Raw genomic sequence first — 27,955 nt, 5'->3', positions numbered from 1 at the left:
TCCGGGAGGGCCCGTTGCGTAGAGGGATCAGCTGCGCTTGCGCAGTCGCCGCGGGATCCTGGAGTGATCCGGCTCTCTGGGGACCCAGGAGGGGATAACGCTGCCTCCCGGCATCTGACTGCTGGCTAGTCGCTCTCTGCAGCGACTCTTAAAGCCGGGCAGGCGACCTCGGACGGACAGGTGGGAAGGAGCGATATTTTCCGGGTTCAGCTTAGCGGGTCAAGGGGCCCTGACACCAGACAGACTGGTGTTACTGGGCATCTCGCACGTGTGTGTCACGCCCTCGTACCACCCGCCTCCCCCATGTGATCTTGGGTGTCAGGAAGGTTTTTTCACTCGGTTTGGTCGTGACTTTGAAGCCCGGGGTCCCGATGGCGAACTTGGAGGGACTAGCGGGCAGTCAGTGTAGGTGGTGCCTTGCGGAGGGAGATGGGTGACTTTGCACAAAATCAGGTAGAGACCCCGCAGGAGGTGGACGGGTAGAAAGTGTCAGGCATCCGATCCCAGGTGCAGCGCTTTCCCCACTACACCCTGACATCGAAGGGGCTCGTTTTCAGAGGGGGTACGTTTCCGGAATTGAAACTTGTTCCTCTGTAAGTATTGTTGAGGTAGAAGAGCACAGTAAAATCAACACCCTACCTACCTACACTATAGGATGGAACTTAGGATGACACATTGTCCTAAAAGAACAAATGGAGGTGTACTTTGGGAAGAAATAAAAGCAATGAGAGTTGTGGGCTCTGCCGCAATAAGGAAATTGAAATCTAATTGGGTAGTCAAAATATTGGCATAATGTAAAACTAAGAAAAATAAAAGAAGTATAAAAGCGAACATTACATTACACTACTTCCTCCTCTTCTGACATCACATGTTATGATCGTGGAGTAAGGTGAGATTAATTGGCAGATTTCTTGTAAAATGGCAGTTTTTCGTGCAATTTTGGAATATGAAAGGGTCTATATGGGTGGAGAGAGTGATCTAGATGTGGACCATGACATATATAGTGTAAGGAGAATGAGAAATTCTTTTACCAGGATATAATGAGGTTTACCTGGCAGGTGTGCAGCATGAGTTGGAGAGGAATCTAGTAGGAAGTTTGTGATTTGAGGGACTTTGTCCAAGGAAAACTTTAATGATTTGTATGTAATACTTCACATTAAATGGCTTTATGTGGGAGAATTGCAAACCTTAAGATTGAAGTATTTACTATTTTTCAAAAATTTTGTTTCATTTATCATACTTTGAAACTTGGGATCATTAATTTTGTTGATGTGAACACACCCTCCAAATTGCATTCCTTTTTAACTTGATAGATGCCTCTTCAGGGATGCTTTCGTTAAAAAAAATTCATCACCTGTGACCAAGCTGGTGTTGACCCTTTATGAACTTAAGCAGATCTGCTGGATAGGCAGCATACAGTTGGTTGCTGAATCCATGCTCAGTCTTTCTACCAGGGCTTGCACATTGCTGTTATAGTCTATGAGGATCCAGTGTTATCTCCATGCCATATTGAGGCTTCAGAAGCAGACTTCAAAGAAGTTGGTTCATTGATTGTAATTTGTTTATAATATGTTTATATATTTTTTTTAGTCTTTGTGCGGTTTGAAGCTCTTGCTCCCAACATGCAGCCTTTAAAATATGCATTGAAAACCAGTCAGACTCTGAGGCAGAGTCCATCGTCCTCAGTAATCTGGCAGATCCTCAGGACCTACAGAACATCAAACCATCTCAATACAAAAGTAAATCCTGAGTTAGAGAAACATCAAGATGATGGCGTCCAGGGAGATTTCAGCTCCAGACTGGCAGCAGGACCAACATTTCAGCACTTTTTAAGAAGTGCCTCAACCCCTCAAGAGAAATCTGATTCTTCTGCAGCAGTGGAAGATCCTCCCCCTTATCTTACTACAGAAGCCCTTGTAGGAAGAGGGAGAAAAGGTCTGTCTTTACTTCCTTTCTGTCTCTCTGGTATCCCTTAGTGCCAATATACAGTTTGCATGTCCTAAGTCTTAACTTTCAAAAACTGTCATAGTATTGATTACTGTGACAATCATTCTCTCTTTTGCTTTATTTTGTAGGTCCATGACATTTAATTATTAAGATAAGGACCACTCCTTTTAATATCTATTAATTAGAACCCCTAGTTTTTAACTTAAGTGATAATCTGTAGAATGGATCCATCATATAGTTCATAATGGTCCTGAGCCTGAAGGGTTGAGAAGATTTGGCTCCAGTTGAGGGTGATTATGGAATTGGATATCTCCATGGAAGAAAACTTTGAAATTATTGCAGATATGAAATTTCACAGGGTTGCATATTATTAATATAGAGGAATTCTATTTATCCTGCCTGGGGTTTGAATTCTTGGGAATTTATTCTTTTAGTATGCCTCTCTCTTGCTGTGTGACCTTTGGATAGTCTCTCTGCCCTTTTAGTTATTAAAATGATTGCCAAAAGGCATACAGGGATTAAAGAATCATTTAGGCTTATGATGTTAAACAAATCCACTGTTTGTTTTTGAATTGGGGATCCAGTAGAAACTTAGTCACACTTTTTACTTTTATAAAGAGTCTTGTGAAGTTGATATTGCTATTTCAAAATAGTGGAATCATAGATCCCAAAACTGGTAGTGACCCTGATAAATCATCTGGCCCAATCCCTTTCTCATTTTATAGATGAGATAACTGACATATCGTGGGGATATGACTCTGTTAACAACCATTACTAGTAAACCTGATATATATCACTGTAGTGTTTCCAGGTGTTGTCACGGTATTTGAAAAGGCATTCTTATCTATGAACCTTTGTTTTCTCCCTCCTGTGTACTGTATTTACATAGGATTTCCCTTCTTTTTTAGTCTATCTAGAGACTTATGGCTGCCAAATGAATGTCAATGATGCAGAGATTGCTTGGTCCATTCTGCAGAAGAATGGCTACTTGAGAACTAACAGCCTCCATGAGGTAGGATATCATTTTAATTTTTCTCATGTCCTGGGCCTAGAAGAAAGTTTTCGTTGATGGTGAGTTCTTAAATATGGTTTGGTATCTTGGTCACATAGAAGAAATAGTGAAATATAATTGCTTTCTCTTGGTGGAGGACTGTGAGAACAAAATGTTGCATAAGCTATCAGGCATGATTGTTTTGTCAGTTGGTTTTACTTAACTTTTTCTTTATGTGAGGAAAGATTTATCGGTTTAGAAAGATGGTGTTTATTAGGAAATAATTTATGGAAAACAAAAAAGAATCAATAAGATTTTTTTTAAACAAAAAAAAGTGGTTTGGGGTACATATTGTAGTCTTCTTGTTAAAGAAAAAAATCTCCCATGTATGATATGATGTATTCAGTTCATCAACCATTAAGTGTCTATTATATACTTGGTACTCTGCATACAAAAATGAAAAAAAATAACAGTTCCCGCCTTCAAGGACTATGCATCTATTATATACTTGGTACTCTGCATACAAAAATGAAAAAAAATAACAGTTCCCGCCTTCAAGGACTATGCATCTCTGAGAAGGATATAACATGTGTATGAATAAACATGATAAAAAGTAGAATGTGAAAGTGGTAAAGAAGAGATTCAGATAAAATATTCTAGGTGAATCAGGAGAGGGAGTGGTCACTTTTAGTTAGGGCTGAGGTGGGGTGGTGGGTAGGTATCAGAGAAACTTTCCTCAAGTGACATGTGAACCTCCTCCCTGAAGGGGAGGAGAAAGGGATTTTAACCAGTAAAGATGAGGAAGGAATTGTATATTAGGCATTGTGGGCAGTTTACATGAATGCATATAAATCTGAAAGGAAGGATGAGGTAAGAGGAAAGCTCATAGTTCAGTTTATCTATTTACAACCTAAAGTGCCTGAAGTGGAATTGAATAAAAAAATACTAGAAAGGTAAATTGGAGCCAGAGTATGGAGGGCCTTATATGCCAGACTAAGAAGTTTGTATTTATCGGATAGGTGGTAGGGAACCACTGAAGGATTTTGTGTAGTGAGTGGCATAGGTAGATCTGTGTGAATGGTATTTTGATGGTTGTGTGAAAGATAGACTGATGATGGGAAAAACTCAGGACAAGATCTCTCCGAAAGCAAGAGAAAATGTGGACTAAGGTGACAGGTTGATAGTGGAGAGAATGCAAGATGTGTTATGAAGATAGAATCGATGAAACTTTTGGTATGAGGGAGAAGAAAGAATCAAAGATGACATTTGAGATTCCATTCTAGATGACTGGGAAGATGGTGGTGCCACTAGTAGAAATATGGAAATTGAGGGGAAAGGTGACTTTGGGAGGAAGATGAGCTCAGCTTTGTGTATATTGAGTTGGGGTTGCTGTTGGGACATCCAAATGTGATTGGGCCTGAAACTGCTCTTTCAGAAGTTACCAGTGATCTTTTAGTTGCCAAATGGCATAACCTTTTCTTTCCTTTTCTTTTTTGCTTTTTGGAGGGGGGAAGACTGGACAATTGGGGTTAAGTGATTTGCCCAAGGTCACACGGCTAGTAAGTATTAAGTATCTGAGGCTGGATTTGAACTCAGGTCCTCCTGACTCCAGGGCAGTGCTCTATTCACTGTGCTACCTAGCTGCCCCCATGACCTTTTCTTAATTCTCATCCTTGATCGCCCTGAAAAAATTGGTGCCAGTGACAGTCCTCTTCTCCTGTATACTCTCTGGGTTTTCATGATACAGTTCTCTTTTGGTTTTCCTCCTTCTTAATCAGATGCTCATCCTCCTTTGCTCAGCCATCATCTATCAGCTACATAGAAGTGATCATTAAAGTCTTGAGATCCATATGGGAAAGAATACAGAAAGAAGAGAGATGTGGGTAGAAGATAAAGTCATAGGGGATACTCACACTTAAGTGGCAGGTGGAGAATGAGAAACCAGTGAGTAGTCAGAGAGACTGGAAATCCAGGAGAGAGTATTGAAAAGAGGGAGATAGTAAGTAGTGTGAATTATTGCAAACAGGGTGAGTTTTGCAATTTAGAGGTTAATGATGGTCTTAGAGAGAACAGTTTCACTATAGCACTTTGGTCAGAAATTGGTTTGCCAAGGCCAGAGGAGTGAGTGGATGATGAGGATATCAATGGAATCATTGGATTAATGATTATTCTTTTTAGAGGTTAAGCAGTTAAGGCAGTGAGAAATACTGATTAGTAGCCTGTGGGAATGTCAGGTTCAAGGTAAGGTTTTTAATTGTAGACATCTGAGCCTATTTATAAGTGATGGGAGCGGGAGGGGGGGCGGAGATGATAGATAGGGAGAAATCAAAGATGATGAGAGAAAGACTGGCAATGATTTTTGAAGCAAAATCCCAGGGAAGGTGAGAGGGGATAAGAACAAAGGCTCATGTGGATGAGTTAGCATTTTCAAGGAGGTGGAACATCTCATCTTTTGAAACTGCACTCTCAGAAATTACCGGTGACCTTTTAGTTGCCAAATGTCATGGCCTTTTCTTAATTCTCATCCTTGAAAAAATTGATAAAAATGACAATCCTCTCCTCCTGTATACTCTCTGGATTTTCGTGATATAGTTCTCTTTTGTTTTTTCTCCTTCTTAACAAATTCTCACTCTCTTTTACTCAGTCATCATCTATCACACCACCTAATTATGGATGTGCTCTAAAACTTTGTTTTCTGCCTGCTTCTCTCCTTATTTGCTCTTATTAAGTGCCTGTTATGTACCTGGCCATGTGCTAAGCGCTGGTGATACAAAAAGAGACAAAAGACAGTCGCTGCCCTCAAGGAGCTCACAATCTGATGAGGAGACTGCCTGCAAACAACTATATACAAAACAACTTAAATACATGATAAGTAGGAAATAATTAACACAGGGAGAAGGCACTAGAATTAAGAGGGATTGCAGAAGGCTTCCTGTAAAAGATGGGACTTAAAAGACTTAAAAGAACCCTGGGAAGCCAATAAGTGGAAAGGAGGAAGGGGAGCATTCCAGACATAGGGAACGGATACCTGGAGTAAATACCTGGGGCTGAGAGATGGAGTGTCTTGTTCCTGGAACAGCAAGCAGGCCAGTGTCACTGAACTGAAGAGTAAGTTTATGGTGGGGAATAAAGTGTAAGAAGACTGGAAAGGTAGGAGGGGGATAGGTTATAGCTCCAGTTGACTCCAGTCTATTTTATCCCACCCTGATCTCATCCCTGAATATCTCTTCTTGCTATCAGTTGTCTGTTGAACTTTTAAACTTCATGCCCTGTATACATCTTCAGTTTAATGTGTTAAAAATAAAACTCTTTTCTCTCAAATCACCAAACCCAATACTCTTCAGAACCTTTTGTTAATGTTAATGGCACCATCATCCTTCCAGTTACCCAGGCTTGCAGCCTCATTGTCATCCTTGATTCCTTACTTTACTCATTCTCTAAATCCTGTCATTTGCCAAATTTTGTCATATCTACCTCTATAACATCTTTCAAATCTGTCTACTTTTTTCTGCTCAAACAGCTACTCAAACAGCTACCTCTTTTCTGGACTATTGCAATAGCATTCTAATTGGTTTCCCTGCTATGTCTCCCCTATACAATTCATCCTCTGCGTAACTGCCAAAGTGGTTTTCTTTGTCCATGTCACTCCCCTGCTCTGTAAACTTTAGTTACTCCCAATTGTCTCTAGGATCCAATATAAACTCTTCCCTTTGTCATTCAAAGTTCTTTACAACCTGATTACAATTGACCTTCCCAGGTTTATTTCACATTATTCTCCTCCATGCTATAGTCCAGCCAAATTGACCTTTTTTTTTTAAAGCAATTGGGGTTAAGTAACTTGCTCAAGGTTACACAGCCAGTTATTTTGTGTGGGTGCCAAGTATCTGAGGCCAGAACTGATCCTGGATCTCCCAATGCCGGGGCCAGCGCTCTTACTCATTGCACCCCCTGGCTGCCCTGCCAAATTGACCTTCTTACAGTATTCCATCTCCCATCACATTTTTTGTCTACTGGTTGTCATTCGGGTTGGGGTTTTGGGTGAAAGGATAAGGTCAGAAGACTCAAGAGAGGACAGTATAGTTCAACTGGTTATCTGTGGGTTCTAGATCTTGAAGGGAAGCAAGGGAGGGCAGACCTGGAAAGAGAGCCTGGGAAATCAGGGCAAAAAAACTGGAGATTGTCATGAGGATGGAGAATAGGTGGAATTTGTAATAATAATTCTTCAAGGGAATCCATGACTTCAAAAATGATCATTTTTCTTTTATTTTCCTGCTCTCATCTCAGGCTGACGTGATTCTTCTTGTCACATGTTCAATAAGGTAAGAATTTGTCCATATGAGCAGATAAGAATGATTCACTGACTTTTGTAATATGGAGTGCTGACCTGTCATCTGTAGGATATACAGTGTCTGTTACTTAAAAGGTTCTTAATAAATGTTGATTGCTTGAATAAATGTAGGAAGTAATGCTTTTTCTAGGAGTGGGGATGGAGATGAACTGTGATCAATTTTCGTCACTCTTTGGGTAATTCTTGTGACCATGAAAACACATTTATGAGGCAACATTCTAGGAGTAAGGATATGTTGTATGTTTAGATGACCTGTTTTTCCTTCATTTGAAGTTAGGTGCCTAGGTCTTACTAGCATCCTTTACTAGTTAAACATAGATGTTTCTGAGTTAAACATAGGTGTTTTGTCCTTATTTTCTTTTCTAAATATGACTGTATTTCTTTCTGTTTTATTAATAGTCTTTTAAAAAAATTGTCAGTTCCCACTGTTCCTCTCCCTATTCCCATAGAACCTCCCTGATAATAAAACTCAGTCATGTAAACCAAACCAGTGTGTTGGCCTTGTCTGAAAATGTATGCCACCTTCCATACCTGTCATCCAACACTTCTGCAAGTGGTCAAAGGCTTTTTTCATTCTCAGTCCTCTGAAGTCACTGTTAGATACTGCATTGAACAGAGTTCTGAAGCCTTTCAGTATTGTTTTCTTTTATGTTCCTATGTAAATTGTTTGCTCTGCTTACTTTGCTCTACCTCAGTTCGTACACGTTTTCCATAGTTATTTTTCCACCACTGATTACACTAAAGTTATATTATGTCAATGATGCTTCTCTGTAAGACCACTAAGAGGACCAAAGTACTTTATAACGTTATTTTTTCTATCTCCATTTATATGGTAGTACTTTTAAATGTCCTGATCATTTAAATTCTAACTTAATCTATTGATTTATGTTGCAGGGAGAAGGCTGAACAGGCTATCTGGAATCGTTTAAAACGACTTAAATCTGTAAAGGCCAGACGTCTCAAATCACAGGTTCCTCTTCGAATTGGCATTCTAGGTATCCTAAAGTTTGGATATGAAAGTAATTTTGTATTGCTGGAATGTACTAAATTCTCCCTTGGAGTTGGCCTCTTGTGAACTCTGAGCAGACCCAATAGGACATCAATATATTTTGACTTCACTATACAAAGGTCTCCCGTAATGCAGAATTTTGTATATTATGGAGTTAGAAAAGAGAATAGAATGACAACATGTAGTTTCTATGAGTAATTGGCAGCCTGAAAGAATAAAGAAAGCACCTGATCCTATGTACACAGGAAGTACATCTGATAAAAGAAGTCTTAAGTAGGACAGTGCCTTAAAAGAACTGTCATTTTATCAGTATGAGTACTTTCTCCTCAGGCATAGATCACAACTCCGTCATACCTCAGTTGGAGGTATTCATGATTGTGCTGTGGCCAAAAAGTTATTATCTGGTGACCAACCCAGTTATGAGTCTTTTTGAGCTTAACTAGACTGTCCTTAGGATTTAGAACTGGAAGGGTCCTTGGATAGTATCTAATCCTATCCCCTCCTTTAATAGATGAAAAAATTGAAGCCTGGTTCTTTGAACAATAGGCATCACATATAGCTGTTCCCAGAGACCACACTCAACGACAACAACTCTATCATGTCTGTGATAGGCAAACTGTCAGAGTTTGTGGTCTTCTGCCTACCCCCATAGGTCTCCTCATACTAAGACTCATCAGAGTAACACTTTAATGAGTACTCACTCTTCCTAAGCCTCTAAATGAGGGGCCGAGATTCCTCCTGAGCCAATCCTTGATGATTCCAAAGAGAACGGGGGGTAAGGGCAGCATCTAGGATTGCTTCTCACACTTCTGACCTAGAACACGTTGTTGGAAAAGATAGGCAATAAAGTGGTAGGAGAGTCTTTGCCATTGTAATACTGTAGGAGGAGCACTGGCTCTGGGGTCCCAGGACCTCTTATGTTCACTACTTGTGTAACCTCAGCCAAGTTATTCAGCCTCTCTGAGCCTCAGCTTCCTCATCTGAAGTCTTATCCAGCCCTTGGTCTATGATCTTTTGACTTTTCGTGCTATCATGAGCTTCTTGGTTACTTCTAAGAATTACTTATATACCAAGATACTTTTTCAGACTTCCCCAAATATTTCATTAACTTGTGATCACACTGATGTTCACTGCTCTTCCATCAATGCATATAACTACTCTATGATTTAGCAGAATTTCTTTGAGAATTGTTGTGTTTGAAAAATCCATCACATTGTAGACAACAGTAATGGGTCCATCTGGATTTAGTTTGTCTTTGCATGAGAGACACACAGTCTATCAACATGTCCCTTCTAGTACTGTAGGGGTAGCCAGAGCTTACGCCTCCCTGGCCTAGCCTTTGAGAACCCAGGGTAGCCTCTACGTTATTATCAGACTCCTTGTCAAATGCCTCAGTTTCTTTGCTTACACATAAGTGTATCTTAGATACCATCGAAGAGAATTTGTTCCTGGTATCCCCAGAAGTGTCCTCCTTACAACCAGGCATGATGGGGTGACTCTCAAACATATGCCAGATTCCATTTCCCACATTTTTAGCAACATATAGCAGCACTGGGAAAGGAATGAGGGGAGGGAAAGGCATAGGTGTAATTGTAGGGAAAAAGTTAAATGAACTGCTGATATAGTGTCGTTTTTGGCCTACAAATCATTACAGTTAATGGTCAATTCATTTTAAGACTTGTGCATTTAAAGGGTTTTCTGAATAGATGGGCATTTTCTTTTCCTCATGCACTTTAGTGGGTTAGTGATCAGTTGACCACTTTGAGGAATTGAGGTTCTTTCTTCTTGATTTACTTGTGTAGAAAACTATGATTGCAAGATTATCCAAATTTTAATCACTTTGAGAGGATAGCTGAATGCTCTCAGACACCTCATGTACATAAATTTCATAGGTAGATGTAGATTTATGTGCTTGGCATGAGCTGCAAGAATAAATACCCCTGCATAACTATATTTGTTTTTCCATTCCCAGGATGTATGGCTGAAAGGTTGAAGGAAGAGATCCTACAGAGGGAAAAATTGGTGGACATTATAGCTGGACCAGATGCTTACCGAGATCTCCCTCGGCTGCTCACTTTAGCTGACTCTGGCCAGCGATCTGCTAATGTTCTGCTTTCACTAGAGGAGACCTATGCAGACATCATGCCTGTCCAGACAAGCCCAAATGCCACATCAGCATTTGTGTGAGTCATTTCCCCAATGTTGAGTTTGAAGTTATCCTTTTGATGATCCATGTATTACATTATATACAAGGGATTTAGAGCAGAGCCCTGTGTTTTAAGCTTTAAGAATCTGAAAGATGACAAGTTTCTGTATGTCTTTAAGATGCTAATTTGATCTTATGTGTATTTATAGCTTTAAAACCCCAATAAAATATGGTAATATTGGAAGAGTTTTATTTTTGAATCTCATGAAAGATCCTCTGATAATTTCTGATGATTTTTTTCCCCCAGGTCAATTATGCGAGGTTGTGACAACATGTGTAGCTACTGCATTGTTCCTTTCACACGTGGCCGTGAAAGGAGCAGGCCAATTGCTTCCATTCTGGAGGAAGTGAAAAAACTCTCTGAGCAGGTGATATATTACTTTTGCGTTACTCCTTTTTAGTATTTGGGGAAAATGAGAGAGGCTGATATTGTGGGTTTGGTCTGCTGGTTCTGGAAGTGAAAGACAAAGAAGTAGGAAGAGGACACTTCTCAAGTGGAGCTAAGTAAAAGGTCTCTGGGTCATTGATATGTGTATCTATGTTTATGGTTGTATCTTTAGCTTCTTGCTATCAACTGAAGATTTCTCTTTTGTCTTTAAACATACCCAAGTCTTCTTTATCCTTAAAAATAATTTAGGACCTTCTTATTTCCTTAAGGTATCTTCCTATATTTCTTGTTCCTTTCTCAGTCAAACACTTTGAAAAAATAGTTTGCACTCACTGCCTCTGTTTCCTCTCCTCTTACTCACTCCTTGGTCCTTTGCAATCTGGTTTCTAATCTAAACTAAAACTGCTCTTTCCAAAGTTATCAATGATCTCTGAATTACCAAGTCTGAAAGTCTTTTGTCAGACATCATCCTTGGAAAATATCATTAGATTTGAATAAGAATGTTTGGTAGCTCATCCCTGTTTAAGCCATTAGCTTATTTAAATTCGTTCTTCATAGTTTCATATTCACCCAGCACAGTCAGATACATATTCATTTAGTTTAGTCAGATTAGAAAGAACATTATTTGTAAACCATTGATGATCTTCACCAGTATTTCAGCAGAAGCTTTTTATTTCAAATGGTTATATGGATATTAGTTTTATAATGATATAATTAACAAACAATTTATTGGTATCTTTTATGATGATTTTTTTTGAATATCAGAAACAAATATTTAGCAGTGTGACTAAAGAAAGAGTCCTGATGCCATTCTCTTCATTTCATTCATATTTTTAAGTTTTGTATTTTTTTAGGCTAAAGTTAAATTAGAGCCATCTTGTTAGTATTTATTCAGTCACAGAATGCTTAAATCTTAAAATTAGAAGGTACTTCAGGAGTTTCCAGACAAGACATCCTCAGTTCCTTCCCTCCATATTTATGTGACAGGGTTTTCAGTACCGTCATCATCTTGGTCACCTTCTTCTGGACACTCTCCAGCTTGTCGGTGTCATCTCAAAAGTCTTCTCAGTTCAGGACTGAGGGCAGTAGCCTAAATGTCATCAGATTAGAGTAGAGTCCAGTGAGATCCTCACTTCCCTCATTATGAACACTGTACTTCATATCAACATATCCTAATGTCAAATTGTTTTTTCCTTACGGAAATATGACACTATCAACTTACTGAATTTGTAGTCTGCTCCAGTCCTGAAGAACAAATTAATTTGATTATGTTGAAGTTATGATTAAGAAGACACTTCCATTATAATTCAATTCCAAAGGAAGTAGTGTGTTCAGATTTAATTTGGTTTCCTTTTTCTGTTGAGCCTCAAGTTCTTAATCACATTAAGAATTGAGAAACTTGGGGTGGCCACATAGCACAGTGAGTAAGAGCACCAGCCCCAGAGTCAGGATGACCTGGGATCAAATCCGGGCTCAGACACTTAGCACCCACCCAGAAATACCTGGCCGTGTAACCTTGAGCAAGTTACTTAACCCTAATTGCTTAGGGGCAGCCAGGTGGCACAGTGAGTAAGAGCACCAGCCCCAGAGTTGGGATGACCTGGGATCGAATCCAGGCTCTGATACTTAGCACCACACCCAGAAATAATTGGCCATGTAACCTTGAGCAAGTTACTTAACCCCAATTGCTTAAAAAAACAATTTGAGAAACTGGATGTCCTGGGATTCTGGAAAGCAGATGGCTTTCTTTTTAATATTGTCTGTAAGTAACAGGTTCTCTTTGAAACAGATACTTACAGGAGAAATACGGCCCCTTCTTACAGGATTTAAATCTGTTAAGAGTAGTTACTCAGCTTATTTTAATTTTGCCCAGAGGTCTAGAATAATGTAGTCAGGTTCTGGATCATCGTGATGGTTATAGTTTGGGGAGGGAGGTGTATTGGTACCTGAAAGTAGTCATACCAGGATAGTTTAGTCATATATTATCTGCTACTTAAAATGTGATATAATTGTTTAAAGACTTAAACTTCTGTTTTATTTTTCTACTTTATTTCTAAAGTAGTGGTTTGGTATAAAGGTGCAATGAGTATTTCTTAATTCCTCCCATTATGTATTTGTGCCATTATACAGGGCCTGAAAGAAGTCACACTTCTTGGTCAGAATGTCAACAGCTATCGTGACAGCTCAGAGATCCAATTCAATAATGCCACACCTACAAATCTGAGTCGAGGATTTAGTGCAAATTATAAAACAAAGAAAGGAGGCCTTCGATTTGCTGATCTTCTGGATCAGGTCTCCAGAGTTGATCCTGAAATGAGGATCCGCTTCACTTCCCCCCATCCCAAGGACTTTCCTGATGAGGCAAGTGTTGAGTCTCCATGACTAAGTGATGTTGCTATTATGGTGGAAGCCTTTCCTTCAGAAAGTACAAGTTCAGGACCAAGAAGAAATCAGAAGGCTAGTGTAGTGTTTCCCTATCTTTGAAATCCATTGTTCTTTCGTAGGAATGTAAAACTCCTCCCTGGATAAAGATGGAAGGTCAAGTCTATGATGAGCATGAGGTTGGGGCCAGCTGTTAGCTAGGTGAATCTTGGGAGGAGAAGCAGGGCTGAAAGGAGGATAGGCTCTTGGAATTTGTATAGTCTCTTGCTATTGCACTACCCAGGAAATATTGCTTAGCTTACCTGTGCCGATGTCTCCTCAAACTCTCTGTTGAACTAAATATAAGACTAATTTCACCATAGGGTGTCACCATAAAAGTGTGACCACATTCCAATGAACCTGAACTTACTGTGGGACAAATTCTCTGAAACATGACATTTCCTTCAATAAAAGTTAGTTAAGACAACCAACCATTTAAGCAGGTGATATTACTCTCCTCTGACAGTAGCTTTCTGTGACTGTTCTTTTCTCTTTTCAGAAGGTTTTATGTTATTATGCCAGTTAGTAGTGTGAGTGGGAGAGGTAGTCAGCAGGTCTTACAGCTCAGTCATTCAACCAGCATTTATTAAGGTGTGCTATGGTTTGTGAAGTTAGAACCAAGTTAGTCTGAAAAGAAATTGAGCTGTAGCCAATACAGATTTGAACCCATATAAACCAAGCAATAGTTTATGCCTTTTGTGGCTGTTGATATTCGTGACCTCATTACTGGTAGTGTAGTGTAGTATTATAGAGGACAAGCTGGAATCCAGGTCCACTGCCTCTGAGGCCAATATTATTCTGTACCATACTCTGCCATTTTGAGTTCTTAGTAAAAAAAAAAAGACTGTATATTTGTTTATGAAAATCCAGCCAGATCTCAGTTATTAGTGGATAGTTTGAAAATTCACAAGTGATTTTTTTTAAATGTCACTTTAGCTTTTAGTTTTAGCACCCTTCCTCCTTGAGCTTTTTGCCTGAGCACTGACAGCCTACAAAATGATTTTGATGTTTTACCTATTTCTTCTCCCCTTCCCAGTCTTTTTTTTTTGTTTTTAAGCAATCGGGGTTAAGTAACTTGCTCAAGGTTACATGGCCAGTTATTTCTGGGTGTGGTGCTAAGTATCTGAGCCCGGATTTGATCCCCAGGTCATCCCAACACTAGAGCTGGTGCTTTTACTCGCTGAGCCACCTGGCCGCCCCATCCCCTTCCCAGTCTTGTGGGAGTGCTGTGAGACACTAGATGGGAGGAAGAACAAAACCATAGTCTGCTCAACCCATAGCTAGTACTGTCCCTACTTCTCTATGGTCAATTCTCACTTATTCAGGAGTTGACTATGAGGAATAAGAATTGTTAGCTATTGGCCATAGAAGGAGCAATACCATTTGTTGAAACTTTAATGACCTACCCTCTTTCAATTGTTCTCTTTGGTCCAGGTTCTACAGTTGATCCAGGAACGGAACAATATTTGTAAACAGATCCATTTGCCAGCCCAGAGTGGAAGCAGCCGGGTCTTGGAAATCATGAGAAGAGGGTCAGGCTTGTTTGGGACCATTGACTACCACCATAAATTGCTATATATTTTCACTAACCTTAGTTTCAGCATTGTTCACAAATCTGTAGACTTTGAAATTTAATGTATACTTGGCAAAGCAAAGACCTAGAAAATGGATATACTTTTATAGTTTTTAACTTCTCATTAACATTAATTAAAACATTAACATTCTCAGACCTTGGGATTTAAACAGTAGCTACTGTTTAGATATCTGTTCTCATGAGGATCAACACTGTAGAGTTAACAACTCTAGGAATATAAGAACAAGCTTGAATTATACCATCTGGCTTGTTTGCTATATTGGCACAGACTTTATTACCTTAAATGTTTGCTTGTTTTCTTTATTAAAAAGGAAGTGAATTAACACTACCATGTACCCCAGTTCCCAGATTAGTCTAAAGTATAGCTTTTTGGTTTCAATAGGATTTTCCTGGATTTCTACTTACACAATATTATAAAAACACAAAACCTTTGGTTTGTGGTGTTTTGGTGAACCAGAAGCAAATTTTGGCAAACCACAATACTTAGGATCCCTTACATAATAAAACTTCGTTCATTATAGGATCATAGATTCAGGTATGGAAGGGACCATAGAGGCCAAGGGGCCACTTAGTCCAAACCTCTCATTATATAGATGAGTTAATCTTTTTCTTTGCCTTGAATTGTAGATATACAAGGGAAGCTTATTTGGACTTGATTTACCATATCAGAGAATCTATTCCAGGTAAGATTTTTTTTGGTTTTGTTTTGTTTGTTTTGTTTTTGAAGGGGGAAGGCTGGATAGTTGGGGTTAAGTGACTTGCTCAAGGTCATGTGGCTAGTGTTAAATGTCTGAGGTCGGATTTAAACTGAAGTCCTCTTGACTCCAGGGCCAGTGTTCTATTCACTACGCCACCTAGCCGCCCCAAGGTAAGCATTTTTTTAAAGTGATACCTTTTGGTTTTTACACATCAGACATTCCTTACTATGTCTCCCACTTCCAAACATTCCCTTGTTATAAAGAAAATCAGTTAAGTCAGCTTTCTTAATCATTTTTGTCTTATGGACCCTTTTAGCAGTCTGGTTGTAATGCCAAGCAAAGGCAACTTCCCAAGGTTCAAAATACCAGCATAGGTGCTCTCCATTTTATTCAGTGACAAATTAAGAACAGAGAGAATCAACATATAGCATAATTCAAAATATGGCATTTACCAAGTGTGATTTAATCAAGTACTACCCCACCCCTGGACATTACATTCAGTTAATCAATCCCAAAGTCCCTCTTCTAAATACTACTCCACCCCTAGGCTGTACATTCATTTAGTCCATCATAAAGCCCCTGTTCTCAAATGGAGATTAGTTTCCAATCATAAATAAAGTACATTCATTTGTTTAATCACAGTGCACAAAAAGGTCAAAAGTTCCCCATCCTTGGATCACAATTGAATCTACCCCAGAGATACAACAAGCTTAAGCACAGCATTTAATACCCAAATGGAGGTCTTTTCTTCATCTTGACATGAGGCAAGTTCTCAGCAATCTTTGTTCCTGGGGAGACAAAGCTTAGCAAGGCCACAAGATACATTGTCAGTGTCTTCATTAATTCATTCTCTGTCTGCAGAACAGTCCTAGGACCCCTGAAAACATTAGCAAAACCCCCTTCCAGGATTTCTGTAAACATACAACAAGAAAATCCTTCTTCAGGGCTTCTGAACCAACAGCAAGGTTCTGAGACCTCTGCAACAATAGCACTGTCCTTCACCAGTGGACAGTATTCATTCTCTGTCTGCAGGACAGTCTCAGTAGCTCTGAACCAACAGCAAGGTTCCAAGACCTCTGCAACAACAGGACTGTCGTTCACCAGTGGACAAATCTGGCAAAACAACATCAAAACAGACAGACAAAGTACCAGCATAACAGCCATGTCTCCTCAGTCCTTGGCAGCTCTGGGGGGCAGCTCTCAAAAGTCCTGGGCAATTCAGTGGCCCCCAGCAATCCTCTCAGTCTCTCTCTGCCTCCAAGATGCTGCTTCCAAAAAGTTCTTCTGCCTCTCTCTTTTATCTCTCCAAATCTACGTCACCAGCTCCTCCCAGTTCAGCCCTCTCTTTTCATGTCAACAAGTCCATCCCACAAGTGGGATTCACAAGCTCTGGGTTTTAACACAATCAAACCAAAAACCAAGTTAATACAGGGGCATCTTTAAATTATATTACTGTTACACTGGTAGATCCTATGGACCTCTTCTCAGAATGTTTTTAAATATATAAAAGAGAATACATATGATTATGAAGGAAGCCAATTATGTTGATATATAGTTATCAAAATATAAAACAAATTAAGATAAAGTCCACAGACCACAGGTTAAGAACCTTGACTAGATGATACAAGAAGCATCCTGCACCTGTAGTCTCCCTTTTTTTTTTTTCTTTTTGGAGGGGGGAAGGCAGGGCAATTGGGGTTAAGTGACTTGCCCAAGGTCGCACGGCTAGTAAGTGTTAAGTGTCTGAAGCCAGATTTGAACTCAGGTCCTCCTGAGTCCAGGGCCAGTGCTCTATTCATTGCACCACCTAGCTGCCCCTTCCTTCTTTCTTTTTGGAGAAGGGAGATGTGTTTCATCACTTGCTCTCTGGAATATTGGTCATTACCTTGATTCTAAGTTCAGCTGCCTTTTAATGTTGCTTCGTTTACATGATCATAGTCATTTTGTATATTAATGTACACAATGGGCCTTCTCTCCTGGGTCATCTTAGGTAAGCATCAGTTCATTTTTTTATATCCTCTTTTTGAGATGGTGCAATAATATTCCATTACATGCATATGGCACAGTGTTTTCTGCCATTTTCTTATCAACAGGCACTTACTTTATCTACAGCTCCTTATTCCAGGTTAATATTCATTAGCCTTTTTTTCTGGTCATGTTTCCCCTATGTGACCACAATCCTTTAGCCCAGACATAGGTCATTTTGGGCCCCCACCTTTTCTTCCTTTCCACTTCCTGATTTTCTTAGCAAACATTTTTTAAGCACCTGTTCTGTACAGTCTCCTCTGCCAGATACTGGGAATATAAGATGGTTCTCTTTGTACTTGGTCCCTTTTTTCTAACCTCTGTTTTTTTAGCACTAAAAAGATCAGAATTTAAGAATGCCTTAAAGGACCAAGCTGCATCGATTAAAGCAGGATTTATTTTATCCATAAAGAAAATATCGGATGAAAAGTTTTATTTCAAAGTAAAATATTTGTGTCACTTGTCACTCCTGGCCCTTCTGGAGTTAGGCCTGCTGCATCCATACATTTCTTAGCAAATTGCTTCACCTTAGGGCTAGAGAGATTACCAATTCCGGCTCTACATTCTAGTTTCAGATCAGATGGGAGAGAGATTATGCAAGGTCGGGAATAATTAACCTTAGGTTCGGTTTTCATCCAGCTAATATGTGTTAAAATATACAATGTCTATTACATAATATCATATGGTTTTGATTTCTAGAAATGAATCCTTTTCCTATTTGAGATTATAAAAATTATTTACCTGGCAGTTGTACTTGATTGTTGTTTATATTTTGTCTTTTACAAATTTTACCTGTTTTACTTCTCCATTATGTGAAACATTCTTTGTATAGATCACAAGGAATTGCCAGATTTTCTGCACATCATGAATGAACAGTGTCAGGTGTAGGTTGGACTAGATGTCCTATGAGGTCACTTTTCACCATTAATTTCTGAGATCTCTGTATGGCAGGAGTGAGCCTCAGCAGTGATTTCATTGCTGGATTCTGTGGAGAAACAGAAGAGGATCACCTCCAGACTCTGTCCTTGCTTCAGGAAGTCCGCTACAATGTGGGTTTCCTTTTTGCCTACAGCATGAGACAGGTGAGTTGTGGGAACAGAAAAGAGACTTGGGCAGTTGGATGGTTCCCAACATTGGCAACTGTCCTTGTGTCTGGGGGTGTGTTGGCTTCCAGGTGGGACACAAAGTGACAGCAGTGTGGCACTAAAGAACTTCCACAGCCTTGCACACAAAAAAACCTCTTTGTATGTGCTACTGTATATATTGGAAATTGAATTAACTCAGATCCTTTCTGACTCCCTCTACCTCCTGTCTCACTGTAGAAGACGCGAGCATATCACAGGCTGCAGGATGATGTTCCAGAGGAGGTGAAACAGAGGCGGCTTGCAGAGCTTATCACTGCCTTCCGACAGGGTGCCGCAGAAGCCAACATGGCTGTGGTTGGCCACAAGCAGCTTGTCCTTGTGGAGGGGGTAAGGGCCTTGGAAAGCTTTCATCAGTCTTATAAGTAAATACCTTAACTTCCCCTCCGTTCAGTGGACCTTCTTCACTGCTCTCCCAATATTGACATGGATTTGCAAATTTTCCAGTGAAAGGATAATTCTTGCCCCCCAAAATGTGAAAATTTCCCATAATTATGTTTGTGTCAGATTGGCCCTTGCCAGGGAAATTTTGGCAGGTAACCAAGCATTCATATTAATCGGATAGTCCTGAAGCTAATCTGGCAAGTGCATCTCCTGGGTACAAGGTGTTAGGTATCTAAGTAGCACAGCAAGGAGAAGGGTTCTAAAAGCCCCCCAAAGCCTAGCATTTTAGGTTCTGGCTTAAGGGTGACTCTGCTTACTTGGCAGTGGATAGAGGGTAGGCCATGTGGCCCTTGGCAAGTCTGTGTAAGTGCAGAGCAGGTACATTGATGGAGATTCTTCATTGGGAGTTAGACATGACAGATCCAGTGCCACCCCTGCACCCATAAAAAACATGAAACTTACTTCTTAGTAGGAAGAAGAGATTATAAGATTTAGAGCTGAAGATGATCTTAATGTTTCCTGTGTTTTAGGTAACTTAGGATAATAGAAGAGTTAGTACTTGGTTATCTATAGTGATTAATCTAACATCTTGATCAAAATGTCAGCTCTTATTATTAACTTTACTCAGTATTTTATTCTGGGCGAATTTTATTCCATCATCTCACAGGTTCCTTGGTGATGGTTCCTGTGTTTTTAAGTGCTCAGTGCCCAAGAAGTACAAATTTAATTAAAATTGTCCAAACATAGGCAGGATGGTAAACTGTATATGTATATCTTTTGGAAAGGAAGCTTTTTCCTAATGAAGTATCGTTCCAAAAAATCTACGTCCATCATGATTTGAAGTTGCTTTTGCTGTAGCTACATGGCAAAAATTCTCACTGCATCAGTTCTGTTTGTCTGTGATTATTTCAAGATAAATAGGCCTGTCTCTGGTGTAGGGTTGTAAAGCCTACAATTTATCTTTTTTTTTTTCAGGCATTTATTTTTGCTTCCACTCCTTCCTCCAGTTTAAAATGAAAAAAATAAATTAAATATTTGTAAGAAATACAAATAGTAAAGCAAAGCAAACTCCCACATTGACCATGTCCAAATATCTATATCTAGCTAGCTAGCTATAGCTATCTCTTTTTTAATTTATCAGCTCTGTCAGGATGTGTGTAACCTTTCCAAGAATGGCTATGTCAATTTGTAGCTCCACCAGCATTGTATTAATATGCCTTTTCTGTAACTTCCTCCAATATTCCTCATTTTCTATTTTAATTATCTTTTCAGTCTGGTAGATAGGAAGTGGAACGTCAAAGTGCTTTAATTTGCTTTTCTCTGTTAGTGATTTATAACTTTTTTGTTTATTTGTTTGTTTGTTTTTTTGATCCTGGGTCTCTCTATTGTACCCAGGAAGGAGGTACAACTTACAGACCTGATCTCACTGTTGATCAGCAAAGGACTTGGACCTGCTCTGTTTCTGATTTGGGCTGATCCTATCTACCTTAGGCAACCTAGTGACTGTGTTGCTACTCCTGGGAGCTTACCAGCTTAGTGCCAGACTTAATATGGACACCTGGTCGTCTTTAGCTCTAGTGAAGCTCAGCTCTGAGCTTAAGCAATCCACCAGCCTCAGCCTTGTCAGTTACTGTCAGTACAGGCATGTGCCATCACACCCAGCTATTCCTAAATTCCTATACATTTGCATCAGTTCCATACATATTTTGGAAATGAAACTTTTATGAGAGTAACTTGCTTAATTTTTTTCCCATTGAGCTGTTTCTTTCCAGTTTTAGCTGCAGTGGTTTTGATTGTACAAAAGGTTTTCAATTTTATTTAATGAAAGTTGCCTGTTTTATCTTCTGTGATCTCTATAACCCTTGTTGGGTCGTGAATTCTTTCACTTTTCATAGATCTAAAAAGTAATTTCTTCTTTGCTAATCTAAATTGTTCATGATGTAATCTTTACCAAGTCTTTTATCCATTTGGAGCTAATTTTGGTATGTGGTGTGAGGTATTAACAAAGATAAGTGTTGTATTTTGTCACAAGTTTTTTCTGTTTACATTCTTACATATATTTACTACTGATATCATAAGATTTTTGTTTTACTTGTTGTTAATATGATTTATGATATTGATATTTTCCCTAATATTGAACCAGTCCTTCATTCCTAGTATAAATCCAACATGGTCATAATGTATAATACAATCTTTGTGATATATTGCTGTATCCTCTTTGCTAATATTTTATTTAAAATTTTAGTGTCATTGTTTAATAGGGGTATTGGTCTTTTGTTTTCTTTCTCTGGTTTTTTATTCTTTGTGGTTTAGATATTAATTTCATGTTTGTATAAGATTACTTCTTTTCCAATTTTTTTCAAACATTTAATGTTTGATAGAATTGTTTTGTAAATTTTTTCTCAGTTTTTTTTCCTTCAAAGTTCATTTATGGCTTAATTTTAAAATTAATTTTGTCTTATTTATTCCTCTCAGATCGGGTGATTTAAATTCTCTTTCTTATTCAGTTAATCTCGGCATTTTGTATTTTTGTAAATATTAATTCATTTCATTTAAAGTTAGTGATTTATTGGCATATAGTTTGCTAAAATAGTTTCTTATAATTGTAATTTGTCTTCTAATCTCTAACCTTTCCTCCTTTTTTTTTTTACTTTTTACTTTTCCCCTTCATTTCTCTTCCACTGTCATAATAAGAAAGGATAGTAAGCATTCACATATTGACTAGTTATACTTTAATATGACCCAAGTTGCAACATATTATTTCTCTCCCTCAATAAACAAGTATTTATGCTAAATACCTCCCACGGTCCTGAGTGACTGAGGTACAAATAATAGTAAAACTAATATTTGCTGTCAAGGAGCTCACATTCCAGTTGGTAAAATGATATATAAATAACTTGGGAGACACAAGATATCTATCTGTCTGTCTCTATGTATATATCTGTCTGTCTGTCTAGAGGGAGAGAAAGATTAGATTGCAAGTAATTGTAGCAGGGAGGCCACTGGCATCTGGGAGAGGCCTCCTGAAGAAGGTGGGGTTTGAGTTTTTTTAGTTAATTTTTTTTCAATGAGCAGAAATCTGTTTTTCCTCCCATCTCCCTCCCTTTGAAAAGAAAACAACAACACTCTTGTAATAAATATGCAACGTCAAGCAAAACAAACTCCTGCGCTGGCCGTGATCTCCATCTTCCCACCAAAAGAAAAAAATCATTTTTCGCTCAGCACCTTGAGTCTGTCACCTCTGGAGAAAGGGAGCATCCCGAGTCTTTTAGAGTCATTGAGCTGAATATTGAAGCTGTCAAGTTAAGAGGCAGAAATGAGAAAAGAGAACATTGCTGGATGGGGGCCAGTCAGTGCGCAGCCACAGAGACGGAATAGGGTGTATGGGAGAAACGTTAATAGATTGGATTGTATAGCGTGTGTAGAGAGGAGTAAAGTGTGGGAAGAGGTTTTGCATAGCCTTAAATGCCAAACAGAGGACTCTATATTGGATCCTTGAGGAGACAGTTTGTTGAGCATAGGAGTGACTTGGTCATTTCTGTGCTTTAGACAAGTTGCTTTGTCCTCTCAGCAGAAGATGGATTAGAGTGCAGTGGGATGTGAGGCTGGTAGTCCAGGTGACCTTAACTAAGTGTGACTGTGTATGTGGAGTGAAGGGGGCATATGTGAAAAACGGTGAATATTGAACCAGTATATATTTTTTATTTTTCATTATACCACAACCCAATTTATTTGATCATATTTTACAGAGCATTTAATTATGCTACCCTAACTACCCTACATGATGATCTCATGTTTTGGATTAGCCATGGCAGTGTTTCCTTCATTGTGTCTAACAGCTCCTCTTTCTATCGGGTTATACTTGACTGAGCACTTTTGTCATCACTCCCATTTTAGCAATAAGGAATGGACTGCCTTGGGAGGTGGTGGATTCCTCCTTACTGGAGGCCTTCAGGAAGAGGCTGAATGATTTTGTTGAATATATTGTGGAGGGAGTTCTTGATCATCTGTTGGTTAGACTAGTTGTCTTCCTGAGGCCTTGAAAATTTAATCGACTTTCTTAAGGTCATACCCCTAATGGTATGTTTGGGATTTGAGCCAGGTTTTTCTGACTGAGTCCAGTGTTCTTACCACTGTACCATCACATTCAAGGAGCAGTGTGGTGTAGTGACTGGAGAGCTGACCTTGGACTCTAGAAGACCCTATTAAGTTCTGCCTGTGCCATATATTTTTTTGTGTCATTTTGGGCAAGTCACTTAATATCTTGGTGCCTTAGATAACTAAGCCCCTGCGTTGCAGAACAGGTACTGATCTGTATTAGTGGAATAAGGAGTTTCTTACTAAGATTTGCCAATATAGTGAAATCACAGATTCAGTCCCCCCCCCCAAAAAAAAACCCACACCCACCCATATTCCTCACCTTTGTATTTATTTGTTCACATAGGTGAGTCCAGTATTTTATTAGATGTTTTTCATTTGGAGGCAGCACAACAAATACAGGAAGAGAGTTTGGTTCCTCTTCTTTTTCCCAATTTGTCTCTCACCTTTCTCACTGAATCTGAGATTTTGTTACGTAGAGTGTAATCCTGCCACACTAAAAGAGTTATTCTTCTTTCATTTATGTGAATACAATTAATTTTTAGTATGATGCATACCTTAAGTTGGGCCACTGAATTGCAGAGTTGCACTTCAGAAGTGATCTAGTACAGTCAGTAACTAGAGGAAAAAAAGCCCCTCTATAACATACCTGGTAAGTATACCATGCCTAGCTTTTACTCAAAGATCTTAAGTGAAGGGGAACCCATTGCCTTCTGTGGTGGCTCCCTTCGTATTTGGATAGCTCTGATTGTTAGAAAGTTTTGCTTTTTATCAAATCTAAGCCTGCCTCTTTACCTCTTCTGTTTCTTCCTTCTGAGATTAAATAAAACAATTCTAATCCTTCTTCCCCAAGATAACTCTTCACATATTTGAAGACAGTTCTCATGCTTCCCCCTTAGCCTTTACTCATCTCTAGGTTTAGTACCCTGCATCTTTTTTCTCAGATAGTTTGAATTCAAGGTCTTTGAGCATCCTAATTATCCTCCATGTCCTCTCCAGCTCATCAATGCCCTTCCTAAAATGTGGTGCCAAAAACTGAATACATTTCTAATGATATGATCTGACCAAGGTAGAATATGGAGAGACTGTAATGCACTTATTCCTAGAACTCATATCTTTCTTAACAAAGGATAAGATTGTGTCAACCTTATGGCTGCTACATCATCCTACTGATTCATACTGAGTATCTTGTCCACTAAACAACCCCTCAAACCTTGATAAACAAAAAAAATGCTTTTGAGATTAAAATTCCCCATTAGAGAAGTTCTCATCCACCCACCCACCCTCCTCTGTCTGTGAGTGCTGTATAACCATAATGTGATAAAAATCGGCAATTTCCAGAATGGAATTGCATTCTGCTTTTCTTTTCCTAGTCCTTAGTAGCCATGTCTGAAGATGGAAATAAATCCTCTGTAATGTAATGAGTGTCCTCTTTCAATAAGTGTTCAAACAAGTGCTTGGTGTTACCTGCCTGGGAGCATTAGAGTGGATTAGTTGGTTGCATAAGGGGTTGGTACAGGGTTTCTTCTTAGGACTAGGGTATTTGTGATCTTGCATATCCTTGTCATGGCAGTAAAGACCCTAAGCATCTTTTCTCCTTGATACTCTTCTTGTTATGTCAAATCATGTGTTACCCTCTGACATCAGAGGTCATCATCTTTGTGCTTTCACTCATCAGTCCTGACCCACCGAACTTACAAAGTTATTTTTAGAACAAATACAGTAGTTTTATGAGAGGCTTTGGAAGAGGACAAAACACTGTGCCAGTGCTTGTTTGTTGTTTTTTAAGCTGGGAGGCAATAACAATGGGGCTTTTCTCTTATTGCTCTGTCTTCCCCTTCGCTTGTGAATTGCTCACTGGTCAGTGATGCTGACCAGTGATGCACGCATCAAGAGATGCTAAATTTGCCTATAGTTCTTTGTATTACTGAGACTTACCTTGTCCTGAAGTTACTCTTCTTCATGAAGGCCCTTCCCTCTTCCTCCTTTCTCCAAATCTCATCCATTCTTCAGGGCCCAACTTAAGTCATATCTATTTTGTGAAGTTTCTATGATCCCCACAGCCCCACTGATCTATCCTCTGTGATCATCAACTTGAGAGTGGAAGGAAACCTTAGGGCTCATTCAGTCAAGCCCCCTCATCTTGAAGATGTGGAAACTGAGACCTACAGGGATTAGGGTCTCCTAAGTAGTTTAGTTAGCAGAGCAGAGATTAAAATCCACGTCTTCTGACTCCAAATCTAACAGTTCATTGCATTACACAGTTTAGCACTTCTCTGTCGTTGTCTTTTGCTATTCACTGTTGTTCCATGTGATTTAATTTTGCCCTCTTCAAGGAGGTACTAAGTTCTTTGGTCTCTAATGTTCTTTCCTTTGATTCTTTGGGACCATGTCTTAAAGACTTCTTCATCCCCTGCGTTGCCTAACTGCTTAAATCGCACCCAGTACTTTTTAGTTGAATGGTAGTATTCTAGTCCTTGAATCTGTAGCATTTACCTTCTGTGTAATTTCTAAGGATTGTCTAAGCCAGATCAGTTCATATTCTGCCATCCCCAATTCTGTGATCCTAAATGGTTTAGCATTGTGTTCCTATTCTTCTTCCTTACCAATATATGTCAATTCATAGCAGTTAATAATTAATATTATTATCCTGACCCCCTGCTTCTGAACAGGGATCAATTTCCCAGTAATAGCTTGGGTTTTTATTTAAAACCCTACATTTGACCATTTTGGTTTCTGTTCTCTAATGTCTAGGGGTATTCAAACATGGATAGAAGTAATTATCCTTTTAAAAAAAAGTTTATTGATATATTTTGTTTTTATATTGCCATAATTTCCAAATGTGTCTCTCTTCCCTCCCCTCTCTAAAGAACCAGTCTCTTGGGTTTTTTTTAAAGGAGACAGAAAAGAACTTCAACAAAGCTAACCAGAAAATCAAGTCTGACCATATGTGCAGTATTCTATACTCATGCTTTCTCATCCCTGGAAAGAAGAGATAAGCCATTTTTTCTTCTTTTTGTTGTGACAAGCTTGACCATTATAATTACAAAATGTTTTGTTGTTTTTGTTCTTTCCATTTACATTTTTGTATTCATTGTATATATTGTTTCTCTGGTTCTGCTTACTTCAGTTGGCATCAGTTCATGGAAGTTGTTTCCTCATGCTTCTTTAAATTCTTCATATATATCATTTGTTATAATAAAATAATACTCCACTAATGTAGTTTGATTATTTTTAAGCCATTCACCTATCCCAAGTGATTATTCTAAATACCATTCACTGACCTATAGGTAACCCATTTTATTTCTCTCTGTAGCCCAGTAAGCGCTCTACCACTGAATTATATGGAAGGAATGATGGAAACATCAAAGTGATTTTTCCTGATATAGAGATGGAAGATGTCACTAGCCCTAGGGGCCTAATCCGAGCACAGCCAGGGGACTATGTGTTAGTGAAGGTATGGATCCATTTTTAATTTGTTTGCTTTAGAAGATGAATGTTTTCTTTTTCTGTTGGACCTGTTTCAATAATTAATTTCAATAATTTCTGGGATGACATACTGCTGAAATCCTAGTTACTCAAAAATGTACTTCTCAGTTCTCATCTTGACTCAGTGCTAGTTGATGCTGAGTTTGCAGTGGTCAGGGGAAAGGGAGAGTCGAAAATGCATCTTACCATTGCTTCAGTATTCTTCCTGGCAAGAGCAGGAGATTCGGAAATGGAAAGAGTGGAAGAGAAATGCAGTTTCCTTTGCTTCCACCTTTTCCCCCTCTGTTTTAAAAGAGATGGGAGAATAAACTCTATCCTTTCCCTATTCTTCTTACTATTCTCCATTCTTGTTTCTATTCTTTGCCACAGAGCCCTCACTGTCTCTCTAACCTCCAGTCTTTGTCCAATTCTCCCTTGACCTGCGACCGAGTTCTTCACCTCCTCTCATATTGCTCTGCCTTTTCTTCCCTACTTACTTCTCCACCCCCTTTCCTCTTTCTGTAAGCCCTTGACCTCCAGAGCACCACCAGAGCATCTTTCTTTTGTAGGTCTTCCTGTATGGATTGTCTGGGGCTACCAACACTTGGAATTCCCTAGCAGCCACTGCTTCTCTTTTCCACAGTCATCCTTTCCCCAAAGAGCTACAGATGCATTCTTTATGAATTGATGCTTTTGATCCTGTTGACTGTTTTTTTCTTGAATGGCTTTTTTTCCAGATCACCTCTTCCAACTCCCAGAGCCTGAAAGGAGTTGCCCTCTGCCGAACATCTCTGCAGGAGTATTCATCACATTGCTGACCTGAATTGACAGCCACAAAGTTCTTCTGGATGCCCACTTATTAGCGATGTTGTGAGAAGATTCTTGTGGCTGCAGATTGAACTAGATACTCTCTGAGGTCACTTCCAGCTCTGAAATTTTGGGATAAAATGACACTGAGTAGGTTTTACCAAAGAGAAAAGGAGAAGAGACTTGCTACAGCAGTATTATTTCTCTGAAGGGAAGTAAGTTTATGACAAATGGAAAATGAATCTTCCAGATTTACTTGCTAGATGGAAGCATCTCTAAGAATCACTATTAAATGATTCACTTACAGCTAAGATGTTTCTCTTATTTCTCTTTTCTCTCATGTAATTTTTCTTTGGTTAGGTTTTTGGGGAACTCTTTGAAATTCAGTCAGCTACATTTTTGTCTTCTCTACGTCAGTTTTCTCATTTG

The 27,955-nt window shown here is 39.1% G+C and overlaps 1 protein-coding gene across 4 annotated transcripts; it reads left to right on the top strand.

Moving 5' to 3' along the window:
• Window positions 1-4: 4 nt before the first annotated feature.
• CDK5RAP1 (CDK5 regulatory subunit associated protein 1) lies at window positions 5-27,837 on the top strand. Of its 4 annotated transcripts, none has more exons than XM_069063500.1 (14): window positions 5-180; window positions 1,591-1,935; window positions 2,856-2,959; window positions 7,223-7,257; window positions 8,181-8,281; window positions 10,268-10,478; window positions 10,749-10,869; window positions 13,020-13,250; window positions 14,745-14,842; window positions 15,532-15,587; window positions 18,579-18,709; window positions 18,950-19,099; window positions 26,568-26,708; window positions 27,457-27,837. In XM_069063500.1, the coding sequence occupies exons 2-14, from the start codon at window positions 1,623-1,625 to the stop codon at window positions 27,535-27,537; spliced, it is 1,773 nt and encodes a 590-aa protein (XP_068919601.1). In that variant the 5' UTR covers window positions 5-180; window positions 1,591-1,622; the 3' UTR covers window positions 27,538-27,837. The 4 variants fall into 4 exon arrangements, with proteins under 4 accessions (XP_068919601.1, XP_068919605.1, XP_068919604.1 ...); XM_069063503.1 differs by lacking the exon at window positions 5-180 and adding an exon at window positions 250-562; XM_069063502.1 differs by lacking the exon at window positions 5-180 and adding an exon at window positions 250-593.
• The last annotated feature ends 118 nt before the right edge of the window (window positions 27,838-27,955 follow it).

This window comes from Petaurus breviceps, unplaced genomic scaffold (assembly GCF_028583685.1).
Source record: "Petaurus breviceps papuanus isolate PSGF00001 unplaced genomic scaffold, PetGlider_PUasm1.0 90591, whole genome shotgun sequence".
Taxonomy (NCBI): Eukaryota; Metazoa; Chordata; class Mammalia; order Diprotodontia; family Petauridae; genus Petaurus; species Petaurus breviceps.
This window is presented reverse-complemented; position numbering and strand designations above follow the sequence as displayed.

Excerpts from the sequence above, each read along its gene's own strand:
- CDK5RAP1 (XM_069063500.1), top strand. The coding sequence starts at position 1,623 with ATGCAGCCTTTAAAATATGCATTGAAAACCAGTCAGACTCTGAGGCAG. Across the intron at positions 1,936-2,855 it reads TGTAGGAAGAGGGAGAAAAG|TCTATCTAGAGACTTATGGC; the intron begins GTCTGTCTTTAC and ends CTTCTTTTTTAG. Across the intron at positions 2,960-7,222 it reads GAACTAACAGCCTCCATGAG|GCTGACGTGATTCTTCTTGT; the intron begins GTAGGATATCAT and ends CTCTCATCTCAG.